The following is a 15,999-nucleotide window of genomic DNA, read 5'->3' on the forward strand; positions in this document are numbered from 1 at the left end:
TAGATAAATGCCTCCAAAGGAATGCATTTATTTCTGTTTACCAAGTCTTTTGAAACAAAAATACATACAAAAATATATACATACATACAAACTTGAAAAAAAAGAAAACATTGTTAGCTCACCAATTTGTTTATACAATTCAAAGTGTGTTAATGGAAGCTCAACAGCTTCGCGAATCTCCTGTTTCTGCATATCCATACCACCAATATCAGCATAACTAACATCTGGTTTCTCGTCGGGTTGCAACATCGAAATAGAACTGTCAGCTTCTGGTGGTAGAACATCGACCAAAGCGTTACTGTGCTTATGCAAAGCAACTGAAGCAGATGGCTTGAGTAATTCTCTGTCGATCGTTGAAAGAATCCTTACATAATAATTAGAACCAGTGGTAGAACCCACGATGCCAGTGTTCTGGTCCACGGCTTCCAAAAATTGTCCAATAACAAGTGGAACAGACTGAATACGTTTAACTTCCTCTTGAGCGTGAAGATATTCTTTCTTTAAGTTTCTCTGTTCATCCTTGATGTATTCTTCTTGAACTTCAAGGAATTCTAGAGTTTTTTGTAGTTTCTAAAAAATAGTATGTATGCATTTCTATAAAACAAATAACTATGAATAAAAAAAAACGTAAAGAAACATCAAAAAAGTGTACAAATGTCAGTCATCAAGCAGCAAAACACTGATTTGTAAAATGTTCAACGTCATTAAAAAACATTCTTTAAAAATTTATACGTAATGAGCGTTTGGCAATACTGTGTATTTTTTGTACATTCAAAAGAATAAATTGATAAAATATCATGTAGTAGTATATTACAGTACCTTGCCATATTATTATGCCCAAACGAAAAAAATACAATATTTTGGTTCATGTTATTGGATTTTTAAAGTTTTTGTCGCAATATCTCAATTTTTTTTGTCTCATTTACTTACACTTATCATGTAGATACGGATTGACTAAAAAAAAGTCAAAGAATTGATACTTTTTCATAAAAATTAACGTATAAAAGGGGAAAAGCTCCAAAAGACGTTTTCTATGGAGGTCAAGCCTAGAAAATTACCAGACAATTTTTGTACCGAGGAATAACGTGACATTCTTAACTTTATGGCAAGCACCACATCTTGCATAAGTATAGAAGATCTGATCGTCTGGACAGTACGTAATATTTTAAGATCTGTGGTAGTTTTTTCTTTCTTATAAGATCAGACCTACAATATATAAATATACATTTTTAAAAAGCTAGAAGCTTAGTCACATTTGTAAAATTAAAATTAAGTTAATTGAATGAAGGGCTTTTAAAAAAACTCAGATTTTTGAAAACAAAAATTATTGACAAAATTTTAACATGTCGTTTTTAAAACTTTTTCGTAATATAAAATGAATTTATTTTTCAAATTTTGAAGGCCACATTTATTATGATTTGAAATTATAAAAGGAAATGTCAATATGTATTACAGTTAATGAAAAAAATTAAAAAGTATTTCATTTTCGAAGAACTTTTTTTAATAGAAATTTTGAAAAAAAATTTAATTTATTTTTTTTTTAAATTCAAAATTTAAGTATAGTTATTTTTTATTTATTCAATAGCCCTTATTGTTGAAAGTTAAATAGCAAAAGTTTAAAGTTCTTATTTGCAAAATCTTTGAGAAAATCAATGCAAAAATTCAGTTTTTATCAAATAAACCCATTGAAATTGAAGTAATTTTAAATTTTTTTCAAAAGTGTGATATATCGTCGGCACAAAGCCAAAACCGCGAATCTGCATTTTTGGACATTTTCACTTTAATGCGTCATTTAACTTGTTATCGGTCCCTCTGTCCACTGCTTCGACCCCAATCATCCATCTGTTGCCTAAAAGCCTAAAATATCCATTTCCGCAGAACGAGTTCCCATAAGATTGCAGTACCTGGGTGACCGAGCTTTGCTCGGTATCCTTAAATGTTATAACTTTCAGTGAAAAAATTCAAATGTAAACAGCAATTTTTTGGAGTGGGTTTGAGTTTGCAATGACCAGTTTTTTCGCGGGTTACAAAACACCACATTCCCACTTTATAATCCAGTTTATTTAAGTTTGAATATACGATCAGCAATGAATAGAAGGGTTACAGGAATCTGCATTATCGAAAATGCTTACAGCAATGAGATCTCTTTTTGTTCAAACTTTAGTTTTCGGGTCAGAAAGTTTTGGATGGTGAATATAAAGTTATGCTTTTTTTCAAGTTTAGCCTTGTATGAAGAAATACTATTTTTATCCCTGTTTTTTTTCTGTATCAGTGGATGCTTTACTCCTTTCTTTTTTTTACTTAGGTATACAGGGTGTACCAAAAGTAATAGATCAAACGAAATATGCTGATTGGGGAACTTAAGGGCTCTCAGAATTTGGAACCTTGTTCATCCCGAATCCTTACGGGTTTCGATTAAATGCAATTCTTGTGAAATTTCGAAAAATCCCTACTTGGCAACAATATTCTGCTTCCTGCGGCCATTAATCAATAATCGCAAAATATTATTATTTTAATTCAAGAAAACAGGGTTTTTCAGAACAAAAAACAACCAACTGAAAAACCCTGTTTTGTTGAATTCAATTTGTAATATTTTGCGATCTAACTGCAACTTTGGAAACTTTTATACTTTTTTGAAAACTACAATAAGAGGGCAACTTTTTAAAATAATAAACCATTCTCACACCGAAAAATTTTTTTTGCGGTGTTGGTCGCAAATAAAAGTTAGAAATAGATTTTTTTATAAAACTTGAAACTGTTAGTTAATTTGCAGCGAAATGGCTTATGGAATAAAAAATATTTTGATTAATTAATTGTTCCTAATTATTTGACAATGTCGTAAAAGAATTTTAAAAAACAAAAATCAATAATGGGCGCAAGAAGCAGAGTACTGTTGCCAAGTAGGGATTTTTCATTTTTCGAAATTTTACAAGAATTGCATTAAATCGAAAACCGTAAGGATTTGGGATGAACAAGTTACCAAATTATGAGAGCCCTTAAGTTCACCAATTAGCATATTTCGTTTGATCCATTACTTTTGGGACACCCTGTATATTATAAGATTGACATTAGGTCAACGGTGTTGCTTTTTGTGAGTTATTTTATTCTTATACGTTAACAATAGTCGCATTAAAATGAAAAAAAAAACGTAAAACAAAGATAATTAGTGATACCAAATTAACAAATTACTTAAAAGTTTCAATACATGATCAAAAAAGTCATGATCTAAAAAATTTTGTTTAGTTATTGTAACAAAAAGAAAAAGAACAATGCGTAACACATGGAACCATCCCTCAAAAATTTATTGAAATCGTTGAATCTGTCTTCGCTAAAAAAAAAACTAATATAAGAGAAAATACTTCCAAAATGTTGTATTTACCTAGAAGACCAAACCCTCAAAATTTCATCGAAATCTTTAAAGTTGTTACCAAAAAAAAATTCTATGTTTAAAAAGTGGGCTTGGCAGTGGGCGGATTTTTCCAAAAAAAAACTTCCAAAACTTTTTACTTTCTTAGATAAACAAACCCTGAAAATTTCATCGAAATCGTTAGAGCCGTTCCCGAAAAAACTTATATGTTAAAAAAGTGGGCGTGGCAGTGGGCGGATTTTTCCAAAAATACTTCCAAAACTTTTTAATCGCTTATACAAACAAACCCTGAAAATTTCATCGAAATCGTTAGAGCCGTTTCCGAAAAAACTTATATGTTAAAAAAGTGGGCGTGGCAGTGGGCGGATTTTTCAAAAAAAAAATTCCAAAACTTTTTACTCGCTTATATAAACAAACCCTGAAAATTTCACCGAAATCGTTAGAGCCGTTCCCGAAAAAACTTATATGTTAAAAAAGTGGGCGTGGCAGTGGGCGGATTTTTCCAAAAATACTTCCAAAACTTTTTACTCGCTTAGATGAACAAACCCTGAAAATTTCATCGAAATCGTTAGAGCCGTTTCCGAGATCCCAATTTTATATATATTTATATATATATATATATATATATAAACAATTTTAGCTCGTTTAAAGTTATAAGATGTATTTCCAAAACTTTGAAGCCGTTTTTCTCAAAACTACAATTTTGCAGATTCGTGGTTTTGGCGTTGTGCCCACGATATATTACCTTTTCTGCTTCGGAATTCAACTGATAACATTTATGGCCAAAAATTTTTTTTAAATAAATTAATATTTTATTAAAAAAAAATTGGAAAAAGTCATTATAAATTTTTTTAATGATATTTTTTTTTTTAATTCTGAGTTTGAGGACCATTTTTCAAAAACTCTTAATTAAATTTAGTGGATTTAAATTTAAGAGATAAGAATGAGCTTCTGGCTTTTTAAAAATGTATATTAAAATTTTGTAGGTGTTGCCGTTGTTTTCAAAATATTTTTTTTGTGTTTGAAGTCTGATTGTGAGAAAATTGCATTTATCGCTTTAACGATGGAAGATTGTCCCTTACTCCCCCATATTTTTTTTTTCTTAAATTACCTAGAGAATTTTTAGCTATCACTTGTTTTATGAAATTTAAGCAAAAAAAATGGTTTTGTTCAAAAAAAATTTAATTTTAAAAGCAATACGGCAACATCGGCAACTTTTAATCTATACCCCTTAAAGTATTTTTAATTACCTACGTTTGAAAAAAAATCTACTAAATCAGAGCTGTTCGGCCAGGTTCCCTAATAATTTGCTTTAGTAACTCTACTAGTAAGTACACTTAGGAGCAACAAAATGGAATCAAACTTTTCGTTCTGTAAAAACGATAATTGCTCAGGATGTAATTGACATACATGAACGTTAATTGTACCATTGAAAAGCTTGAAATAAAAGCTTTAAATCAATGCTAGGAACTTAAAAACCCGTTCACTTTATAAAGATCCAATCAACATAAATGAAGTATGTAAGGAAAAAAAGACTGAAATTGAAACAGGGAGTATCTGAAAAATTTAACATTTTTAAAAAATGAAGTGCAATTTATTGACAGATAACATCAATAGTAACGTAAGAAAAAAAAACACTGAAATTGAAGCAGAGTATCAAGAAAATTTAACATTTAAATAAAAGTACCTGGGTGACCGAGCTTTGCTCGGTATCCTTAAATGTTATAACTTTCAGTGAAAAAATTCAAATGTAAACAGCAATTTTTTGGAGTGGGTTTGAGTTTGCAATGACCAGTTTTTTCGCGGGTTACAAAACACCACATTCCCACTTTATAATCCAGTTTATTTAAGTTTGAATATACGATCAGCAATGAATAGAAGGGTTACAGGAATCTGCATTATCGAAAATGCTTACAGCAATGAGATCTCTTTTTGTTCAAACTTTAGTTTTCGGGTCAGAAAGTTTTGGATGGTGAATATAAAGTTATGCTTTTTTTCAAGTTTAGCCTTGTATGAAGAAATACTATTTTTATCCCTGTTTTTTTTCTGTATCAGTGGATGCTTTACTCCTTTCTTTTTTTTACTTAGGTATACAGGGTGTACCAAAAGTAATAGATCAAACGAAATATGCTGATTGGGGAACTTAAGGGCTCTCAGAATTTGGAACCTTGTTCATCCCGAATCCTTACGGGTTTCGATTAAATGCAATTCTTGTGAAATTTCGAAAAATCCCTACTTGGCAACAATATTCTGCTTCCTGCGGCCATTAATCAATAATCGCAAAATATTATTATTTTAATTCAAGAAAACAGGGTTTTTCAGAACAAAAAACAACCAACTGAAAAACCCTGTTTTGTTGAATTCAATTTGTAATATTTTGCGATCTAACTGCAACTTTGGAAACTTTTATACTTTTTTGAAAACTACAATAAGAGGGCAACTTTTTAAAATAATAAACCATTCTCACACCGAAAAATTTTTTTTGCGGTGTTGGTCGCAAATAAAAGTTAGAAATAGATTTTTTTATAAAACTTGAAACTGTTAGTTAATTTGCAGCGAAATGGCTTATGGAATAAAAAATATTTTGATTAATTAATTGTTCCTAATTATTTGACAATGTCGTAAAAGAATTTTAAAAAACAAAAATCAATAATGGGCGCAAGAAGCAGAGTACTGTTGCCAAGTAGGGATTTTTCATTTTTCGAAATTTTACAAGAATTGCATTAAATCGAAAACCGTAAGGATTTGGGATGAACAAGTTACCAAATTATGAGAGCCCTTAAGTTCACCAATTAGCATATTTCGTTTGATCCATTACTTTTGGGACACCCTGTATATTATAAGATTGACATTAGGTCAACGGTGTTGCTTTTTGTGAGTTATTTTATTCTTATACGTTAACAATAGTCGCATTAAAATGAAAAAAAAAACGTAAAACAAAGATAATTAGTGATACCAAATTAACAAATTACTTAAAAGTTTCAATACATGATCAAAAAAGTCATGATCTAAAAAATTTTGTTTAGTTATTGTAACAAAAAGAAAAAGAACAATGCGTAACACATGGAACCATCCCTCAAAAATTTATTGAAATCGTTGAATCTGTCTTCGCTAAAAAAAAAACTAATATAAGAGAAAATACTTCCAAAATGTTGTATTTACCTAGAAGACCAAACCCTCAAAATTTCATCGAAATCTTTAAAGTTGTTACCAAAAAAAAATTCTATGTTTAAAAAGTGGGCTTGGCAGTGGGCGGATTTTTCCAAAAAAAAACTTCCAAAACTTTTTACTTTCTTAGATAAACAAACCCTGAAAATTTCATCGAAATCGTTAGAGCCGTTCCCGAAAAAACTTATATGTTAAAAAAGTGGGCGTGGCAGTGGGCGGATTTTTCCAAAAATACTTCCAAAACTTTTTAATCGCTTATACAAACAAACCCTGAAAATTTCATCGAAATCGTTAGAGCCGTTTCCGAAAAAACTTATATGTTAAAAAAGTGGGCGTGGCAGTGGGCGGATTTTTCAAAAAAAAAATTCCAAAACTTTTTACTCGCTTATATAAACAAACCCTGAAAATTTCACCGAAATCGTTAGAGCCGTTCCCGAAAAAACTTATATGTTAAAAAAGTGGGCGTGGCAGTGGGCGGATTTTTCCAAAAATACTTCCAAAACTTTTTACTCGCTTAGATGAACAAACCCTGAAAATTTCATCGAAATCGTTAGAGCCGTTTCCGAGATCCCAATTTTATATATATTTATATATATATATATATATATATAAACAATTTTAGCTCGTTTAAAGTTATAAGATGTATTTCCAAAACTTTGAAGCCGTTTTTCTCAAAACTACAATTTTGCAGATTCGTGGTTTTGGCGTTGTGCCCACGATATATTACCTTTTCTGCTTCGGAATTCAACTGATAACATTTATGGCCAAAAATTTTTTTTAAATAAATTAATATTTTATTAAAAAAAAATTGGAAAAAGTCATTATAAATTTTTTTAATGATATTTTTTTTTTTAATTCTGAGTTTGAGGACCATTTTTCAAAAACTCTTAATTAAATTTAGTGGATTTAAATTTAAGAGATAAGAATGAGCTTCTGGCTTTTTAAAAATGTATATTAAAATTTTGTAGGTGTTGCCGTTGTTTTCAAAATATTTTTTTTGTGTTTGAAGTCTGATTGTGAGAAAATTGCATTTATCGCTTTAACGATGGAAGATTGTCCCTTACTCCCCCATATTTTTTTTTTCTTAAATTACCTAGAGAATTTTTAGCTATCACTTGTTTTATGAAATTTAAGCAAAAAAAATGGTTTTGTTCAAAAAAAATTTAATTTTAAAAGCAATACGGCAACATCGGCAACTTTTAATCTATACCCCTTAAAGTATTTTTAATTACCTACGTTTGAAAAAAAATCTACTAAATCAGAGCTGTTCGGCCAGGTTCCCTAATAATTTGCTTTAGTAACTCTACTAGTAAGTACACTTAGGAGCAACAAAATGGAATCAAACTTTTCGTTCTGTAAAAACGATAATTGCTCAGGATGTAATTGACATACATGAACGTTAATTGTACCATTGAAAAGCTTGAAATAAAAGCTTTAAATCAATGCTAGGAACTTAAAAACCCGTTCACTTTATAAAGATCCAATCAACATAAATGAAGTATGTAAGGAAAAAAAGACTGAAATTGAAACAGGGAGTATCTGAAAAATTTAACATTTTTAAAAAATGAAGTGCAATTTATTGACAGATAACATCAATAGTAACGTAAGAAAAAAAAACACTGAAATTGAAGCAGAGTATCAAGAAAATTTAACATTTAAATAAAAGTACCTGGGTGACCGAGCTTTGCTCGGTATCCTTAAATGTTATAACTTTCAGTGAAAAAATTCAAATGTAAACAGCAATTTTTTGGAGTGGGTTTGAGTTTGCAATGACCAGTTTTTTCGCGGGTTACAAAACACCACATTCCCACTTTATAATCCAGTTTATTTAAGTTTGAATATACGATCAGCAATGAATAGAAGGGTTACAGGAATCTGCATTATCGAAAATGCTTACAGCAATGAGATCTCTTTTTGTTCAAACTTTAGTTTTCGGGTCAGAAAGTTTTGGATGGTGAATATAAAGTTATGCTTTTTTTCAAGTTTAGCCTTGTATGAAGAAATACTATTTTTATCCCTGTTTTTTTTCTGTATCAGTGGATGCTTTACTCCTTTCTTTTTTTTACTTAGGTATACAGGGTGTACCAAAAGTAATAGATCAAACGAAATATGCTGATTGGGGAACTTAAGGGCTCTCAGAATTTGGAACCTTGTTCATCCCGAATCCTTACGGGTTTCGATTAAATGCAATTCTTGTGAAATTTCGAAAAATCCCTACTTGGCAACAATATTCTGCTTCCTGCGGCCATTAATCAATAATCGCAAAATATTATTATTTTAATTCAAGAAAACAGGGTTTTTCAGAACAAAAAACAACCAACTGAAAAACCCTGTTTTGTTGAATTCAATTTGTAATATTTTGCGATCTAACTGCAACTTTGGAAACTTTTATACTTTTTTGAAAACTACAATAAGAGGGAAACTTTTTAAAATAATAAACCATTCTCACACCGAAAAATTTTTTTTGCGGTGTTGGTCGCAAATAAAAGTTAGAAATAGATTTTTTTATAAAACTTGAAACTGTTAGTTAATTTGCAGCGAAATGGCTTATGGAATAAAAAATATTTTGATTAATTAATTGTTCCTAATTATTTGACAATGTCGTAAAAGAATTTTAAAAAACAAAAATCAATAATGGGCGCAAGAAGCAGAGTACTGTTGCCAAGTAGGGATTTTTCATTTTTCGAAATTTTACAAGAATTGCATTAAATCGAAAACCGTAAGGATTTGGGATGAACAAGTTACCAAATTATGAGAGCCCTTAAGTTCACCAATTAGCATATTTCGTTTGATCCATTACTTTTGGGACACCCTGTATATTATAAGATTGACATTAGGTCAACGGTGTTGCTTTTTGTGAGTTATTTTATTCTTATACGTTAACAATAGTCGCATTAAAATGAAAAAAAAAACGTAAAACAAAGATAATTAGTGATACCAAATTAACAAATTACTTAAAAGTTTCAATACATGATCAAAAAAGTCATGATCTAAAAAATTTTGTTTAGTTATTGTAACAAAAAGAAAAAGAACAATGCGTAACACATGGAACCATCCCTCAAAAATTTATTGAAATCGTTGAATCTGTCTTCGCTAAAAAAAAAACTAATATAAGAGAAAATACTTCCAAAATGTTGTATTTACCTAGAAGACCAAACCCTCAAAATTTCATCGAAATCTTTAAAGTTGTTACCAAAAAAAAATTCTATGTTTAAAAAGTGGGCTTGGCAGTGGGCGGATTTTTCCAAAAAAAAACTTCCAAAACTTTTTACTTTCTTAGATAAACAAACCCTGAAAATTTCATCGAAATCGTTAGAGCCGTTCCCGAAAAAACTTATATGTTAAAAAAGTGGGCGTGGCAGTGGGCGGATTTTTCCAAAAATACTTCCAAAACTTTTTAATCGCTTATACAAACAAACCCTGAAAATTTCATCGAAATCGTTAGAGCCGTTTCCGAAAAAACTTATATGTTAAAAAAGTGGGCGTGGCAGTGGGCGGATTTTTCAAAAAAAAAATTCCAAAACTTTTTACTCGCTTATATAAACAAACCCTGAAAATTTCACCGAAATCGTTAGAGCCGTTCCCGAAAAAACTTATATGTTAAAAAAGTGGGCGTGGCAGTGGGCGGATTTTTCCAAAAATACTTCCAAAACTTTTTACTCGCTTAGATGAACAAACCCTGAAAATTTCATCGAAATCGTTAGAGCCGTTTCCGAGATCCCAATTTTATATATATTTATATATATATATATATATATATAAACAATTTTAGCTCGTTTAAAGTTATAAGATTGAAGTACAATTTATTGACAGATAGCGATAATACTATCGTATGCATTTTTATGTTTTTACCAACAATTCAAGCTTTTAAATGAGACCATGAGACTTGAAGAAACATTATTTTATCCATTGCAATTTTTGTTTTTAATATAAATAATTTATTTGATTCCGTTTTTTTTTTTTGCTCCTAAGTGTAGTTTTACGTTGAGCGTTACTGTAGAACATTTTTTTTTTCTAAGAATATACCGAAGAATCAGCCTTAAAATTGTACTTATCTTATGACGGGACGCACCGTATAAAAAATCATGTTTCACAGAGGATAGTTTCGAATTCCTTTCAAAGAAAAAATCAAATTTTCGGCTATCTTGGAGCGATTTTTTTCTGTAAATCATGTTCCTTCCAAAAAAGAATTGTTTCAAACGGAGCGAAATTCGATAATCCCTTTTATGAAGGATTTCTACGGATTAAACACACTTGAAAGATTTGACAATTCTAAAAAATCAAGCTGAAAGTTTTACTCGTGTTTTTTTGTTTATTTAAGAAAACCAATTTAAAAAAAGATTAAATTTCTATTGAATATCGTTTATTTATTACGAAAAAACAATGAGCCTTAAAAATAATCAAACGCTAATGTCGACTATTAGTTGACAAAATACTGTGATTTTACAAATTGCTATCAATAAACAATTTAACCCTTTCAGTATTTAGTATTCAGTATAATCTATAGAAATTACAGTACCTATTTATTGCAGTTTTTAGGTTATAGAGCAATGGGAGGGAATGGGATATTCATTAATGCAAATCTGCTGCAGTTCTGCAGAATAGAACTTCCATTTACTCAGCCAAGTAGTTTGTTGGAAAATTTATCCAACTTATAAGCACTATTTTTCTTTGTTTCTAAGAACGAGTAGATACTAAATTAGTCAAAATTCAATTGTAATTATAGTAATATTATCAATTCTTTTTTTGCTGCAGTCCTGCCAAGTCCTAATTTGTAGGTACTAATTTTAACGTATACCTGAAACTTCAAACTTAACAATTTTTAATTAAAATCAAATAAACAAATTAGTTAATTTTTCTTAAAGTGATGTGGAATAGATCAAACTAAGTTCTAATCGAAAAAACAATTCAGAAATTAACAACAAAAACGTATCAGGGTCCTTCTAATTTTGGTAAGCAGTGTATATATACGAAATTTGAACATGATCTTGAAATCGAGGAAACAACTTTTATTTGCAAATAATTGTCACTTGTACGTATGTGTCATTGAGAATTCGCACGGACATGTACCGGGAATGTTTTTGAGACATGAAGTTACCTTATAACGCACGTAGAGATCATCCACATCCAATTCGTCCAAGGAACTGTGAGCGTCTTTGGGTCCTTTCAAATCTAAAACTTCATCCTAAAAAAAACCTTAATTCGATTCTTAATTTAAATAAAATATTTCACTTACTTTTTCTGGTAGAATACATTCAACTTCAACCATTTTTTATTTTAAATTTCTTCCCAACTAGCTTTGACTTCAATGATGACTTAGTAAAATTTTACAATTGAACACTGAACAATGATTACTAAATAAATAAAACCAACAAACAAACATACAAGGTTCCATAAAATTTTACCTTCCAGTTTGCTTCTACACGAAGACACAAAGAGCGAGACGCACATAAGAACAAAGGAGAATGAAAGTTCGAAAAAATGGAGAGGAAGATTTTCTACCTTCCCTTCAAGCAAGAAAACGGAGTCCAGAAAAGACAGTCCGACCTCCGACCGAGAAAAGCGGGGTTGCACTCATCCACTTGCAACTTTTTGTGTATGAACACAAAGTCTAAGAGAATCGTGGTGAAAACTGAGAAAAGGAAAAAAAAGTAGACAGACATAGCCAACAAGAGCAAAAGCGTCATTTTGTTATTTTTTGTTGAAGTGTTTAGTCGCGTCGTGTCTCGTGTCGTTGTTAATAAAATATAAGTATAATTATAAACAATTATATCAAACTATTAACAATATGGAAACAAAAAAAGGTATGTTGTATATATCGCTCAACTCAAAGTGTTTGGATTAAAGTGATGTGTTTCTGTTTGTGTTGTAGATGTAATCTCTTATGACGAAGAAAAAGGCAGAAGGTGAAACATGCAATTGGGCATCTAAAGAAACACCAACAACAGCAGCAACAACAAATAAAATAAAATGAAAAAAATGTATTGTATTTTATATTGTATATATTGTGAAGATTTCGTTTGCCAAAATTAAATAAAAAAAAAACAGTTTCAGTGAAAAAAAAAATAAATCTTGTTCTTTTTTTGGTCAAAAAAAAAAAATACCAAGTCTGGAAACTTTCGTACGTCTTACCCCCCACCATAAACAAAAAATACCAAGACTGGAAGCTTTCGTACGTCTTTCCCCCCAAAACCCTTGCGTGTCCAGAGCTGTCTGTGAATATATGTGAAAGCCACCACGTTTGTAAATGACGTTAACACGCACACATTTATAGATTCACGACATTCCCCACACATCGGACACGAACACAACGATAGGTTCACGACTTTCACCACACCTCGCAGCTTGTAGGCAAACGTCAGTTGATCGCCGAGTTTCCAGTCTTGGTATTTTTCATAAACAAAAAATACCAAGACTGGAAACTTTCGTACGTCCTTCCTCCCAAAACCCTTTTGTGTACAGTGCTGTCTGTGAATATATGTGAAAGCCACCACGTTGGTAAATGACGTTAAAACGCACACATTTATAGATTCACGACATTCACCACACATCGAACACGAACACAACGATAGGTTCACGACATTCACCACACCTCGCAGCTTGTAGGCAAACGTCAGTTGACCGCCGAGTTTCCAGTCTTGGTATTTTTTGTTTATGGTATTTTTTGTTTATGCCCCCCACGCTTGGTAAAATTTGTTTATGGTTGTCATAAACTGTGATGACATCACATTCATACCCCGTTTGTTTGACCGATTTAAAGATCGAATTGAATCTGAATTGAAATTTCGATCCAGGTATATGATTATACCAGATCGAGGAGTCGAATTGAAATAGAATCGAAAACACAATTTTTCTTTTAAATATCGTCGCCCTACCCTTCAAGCAAACAGGTCCGACCTCGGTCCGAGTCCGCTCCGCCTGAGGAGGAGCTGAGTCCGACTTCAGATCAGAAACTGGTCCAAAGGCGGCTCAAATTAGTATGCAAATTATAATCACCGCGAAGTCGATTGCATATGTATTGGTGTGGTGAAAATCTCCATTCCGAGAAAATGGAGCCGAAGTCGGACCCGAGGCGGAGCAGCGAAAACCTACCAGAAAGAGGAATAAAAAAGGGATGACGTTTCGCATTTGCGACCAAAAAAAAAAACAAGATTTATTTTGTTTTCACTGAAACTGTTTTATTTTTTATTTTATTTTGGCAAACGAAATTTTCACAATAAATACAATATAAAATACAATACATTTTTTCATTTTCTTTTATTTGTTGCTGCTGCTGTTGTTGGTGTTTCTTTAGATGCCCAATCGCATGTTTCATCTTCTGCCTTTTACTTCATCATTAGAGATTACATCTACAACACAAACAGAAACACATCACTTTCATCCAAACACTTTGAGCGATATATACAACATACCTTTTTTTGTTTCCATATTGTTAATAGTTTGATATAATCATTGACCTAATGGATAATATTGTTTATAATTATACTTATATTCTATTAACAACGACACGAGACACGACGCGACTAAACACTTCAACAAAAAATAACAAAATGACGCTTTTGCTCTTGTTGGCTATGTCTGTCTACTTTTTTTTCCTTTTCTCAGTTTTCACCACGATTCTCTTAGACTTTGTGTTCATACACAAAAAGTTGCAAGTGGATGAGTGCAACCCCGCTTTTCTCGGTCGGAGGTCGGACTGTCTTTTCTGAACTCCGTTTTCTTGCTTGAAGGGTAGTATTGAAGTGCCGTATACGTCATTTTTACATTTTTGGGAAATCGCATTTAAATGTTCGGAAGATAATTGCGAAAGAAGTAACCGTTGGTATTTTTTTTGATATTTTAGTATGATATATAATTAAAATTTGTCTTTTATATACATGTTATTGGACATCTGCAATTCGTTTAGTTTTCAAAATATATACATTTTTGTCCAAAATGAGTTTGCCGTATACGCAAACTCAAAAAAATACATAACGTACGTCAAAACTATTCTCAAAATTTTCTTGCATTGCATGAAAAATTTGACGTAAATGCCAAAATTTCTCGTTTTTGTCCAAACAATAGTGAATATCTCGGCAACGAAAAAAGATAGAAAAAAACGGATAGCAGATTTGAAAAGAGCAACTTCGAAAACATACGACGGCATACCTAGTTCAAAAAATGTAATTTGGCGTATACGGCGACGATATATTTGCACTTTTGCAGTAAAATAGAAACTAGATATCATTAGACATACATACAGTGAATTTGCAAATAAGAAGACAATAGGTGTGTTTTTTATTACAACCGGTCTTAACTGGACAAAAAAAACGCAGTCTGGGCTAAGCAATTTACATGTTAAATACAACAACACCTTAGCCCCTTGGGCTTAGTTGTTTAGCCCGGAGATTTCTCTGGGCTTAACTTTTTGAAGAGTTTTAAATCTGTGCTACCAAACTAATTTTTTCATAAATTGTTTAGAATTTGTTTAAAAACGTGAAAACTCACGTTTGGAAGGACAAAATGTATTAAAATAGTTTTGCTAGCAAACATTTTTGTATCTCTTTGTAAAACATACATGAAAAATACAAGAAAATGACGAAAGCGAAAAATATGACAACTCTAAATTTTTGTTGTGTCTGCTGTTTTCGGAACATTCAATATACAGTGCTGCCAAGATTTCAGGTTAAGCCCCGAGGCGTTTTTTTTGTCCAGTTAAGACCAGTGGTAGTAAAAAACACACCTAATCACACACAATTTCCACTGTAAATTATATCTCTAATATATTCAATTGGTTACGATATATGCATATTTTCGATTCGATTCAGCTACCCTGTTTGTATCATCGATTTAAAGAACGAATTGAAACTGAATTGAAATTTCAATCCAGAGGTATATGACTATACCAAATCGAGGAATCGAATTGAAATAGAATCGAAAACACAATTCTTCTTTTAAATATATTTGCAGTAAAATAGAAAAATCTAACCATGAATAAAGTGCAAGTAAAACTAAATATCATAATACATACATGCTGTGAATTTGCAAATATGAAGGCAATCACACACAATTTCCGATATTATATCTCGAGTATTCAATTCGTTCGGTATATATACATATTTTCGATTCAGCTCCCCGAGTCGGATCGGATCGACAAATCCGGATTCAATTCGATCCAGGTATATATAGACCTCAATCCTGATTCAATTCCGATTGAAAACGCCATACAAACGGGGTAATAGACCTAAATCCTGATTCAATTCGGATTCAAATCACCATACAAACGGGGTACCAGAGAGTTTATTGATAGATAGATAGATTAGATAGATTGATTTATTTTCCTGTCGGAGCTCCAACCTTAGCTGATGGAGTCTCGAGAATTATTCTAAATCTACTTCGTTTAATCACGGATTTGGGTTCACCTAACCTAAATCCATGATTTTGAACCACTTTTAGTCCGAGATTTAGAATAAATCTCGAGTTTT

The 15,999-nt window shown here is 31.3% G+C and overlaps 1 protein-coding gene across 1 annotated transcript in view; it reads right to left on the minus strand.

Annotated features, from left to right (window-relative positions):
* The window catches only part of LOC129909901 (26S proteasome regulatory subunit 6B), a 38,058-nt gene extending 26,154 nt beyond the window's left edge, over nucleotides 1–11,904 (minus strand). Inside the window, exons 1-3 of the mRNA XM_055987054.1 lie at nucleotides 11,772–11,904; nucleotides 11,634–11,720; nucleotides 123–570 (exon numbers count right to left, since the gene is read on the minus strand). Coding sequence (XP_055843029.1) covers nucleotides 123–570; nucleotides 11,634–11,720; nucleotides 11,772–11,804 — 568 coding nt within the window. The 5' untranslated portion in view covers nucleotides 11,805–11,904. The remainder of the gene's footprint in view (nucleotides 1–122; nucleotides 571–11,633; nucleotides 11,721–11,771) is intronic.
* Nucleotides 11,905–15,999: the final 4,095 nt, after the last annotated feature.

This window comes from Episyrphus balteatus, chromosome 2 (genome assembly GCF_945859705.1).
Source record: "Episyrphus balteatus chromosome 2, idEpiBalt1.1, whole genome shotgun sequence".
NCBI lineage: Eukaryota > Metazoa > Arthropoda > Insecta > Diptera > Syrphidae > Episyrphus > Episyrphus balteatus.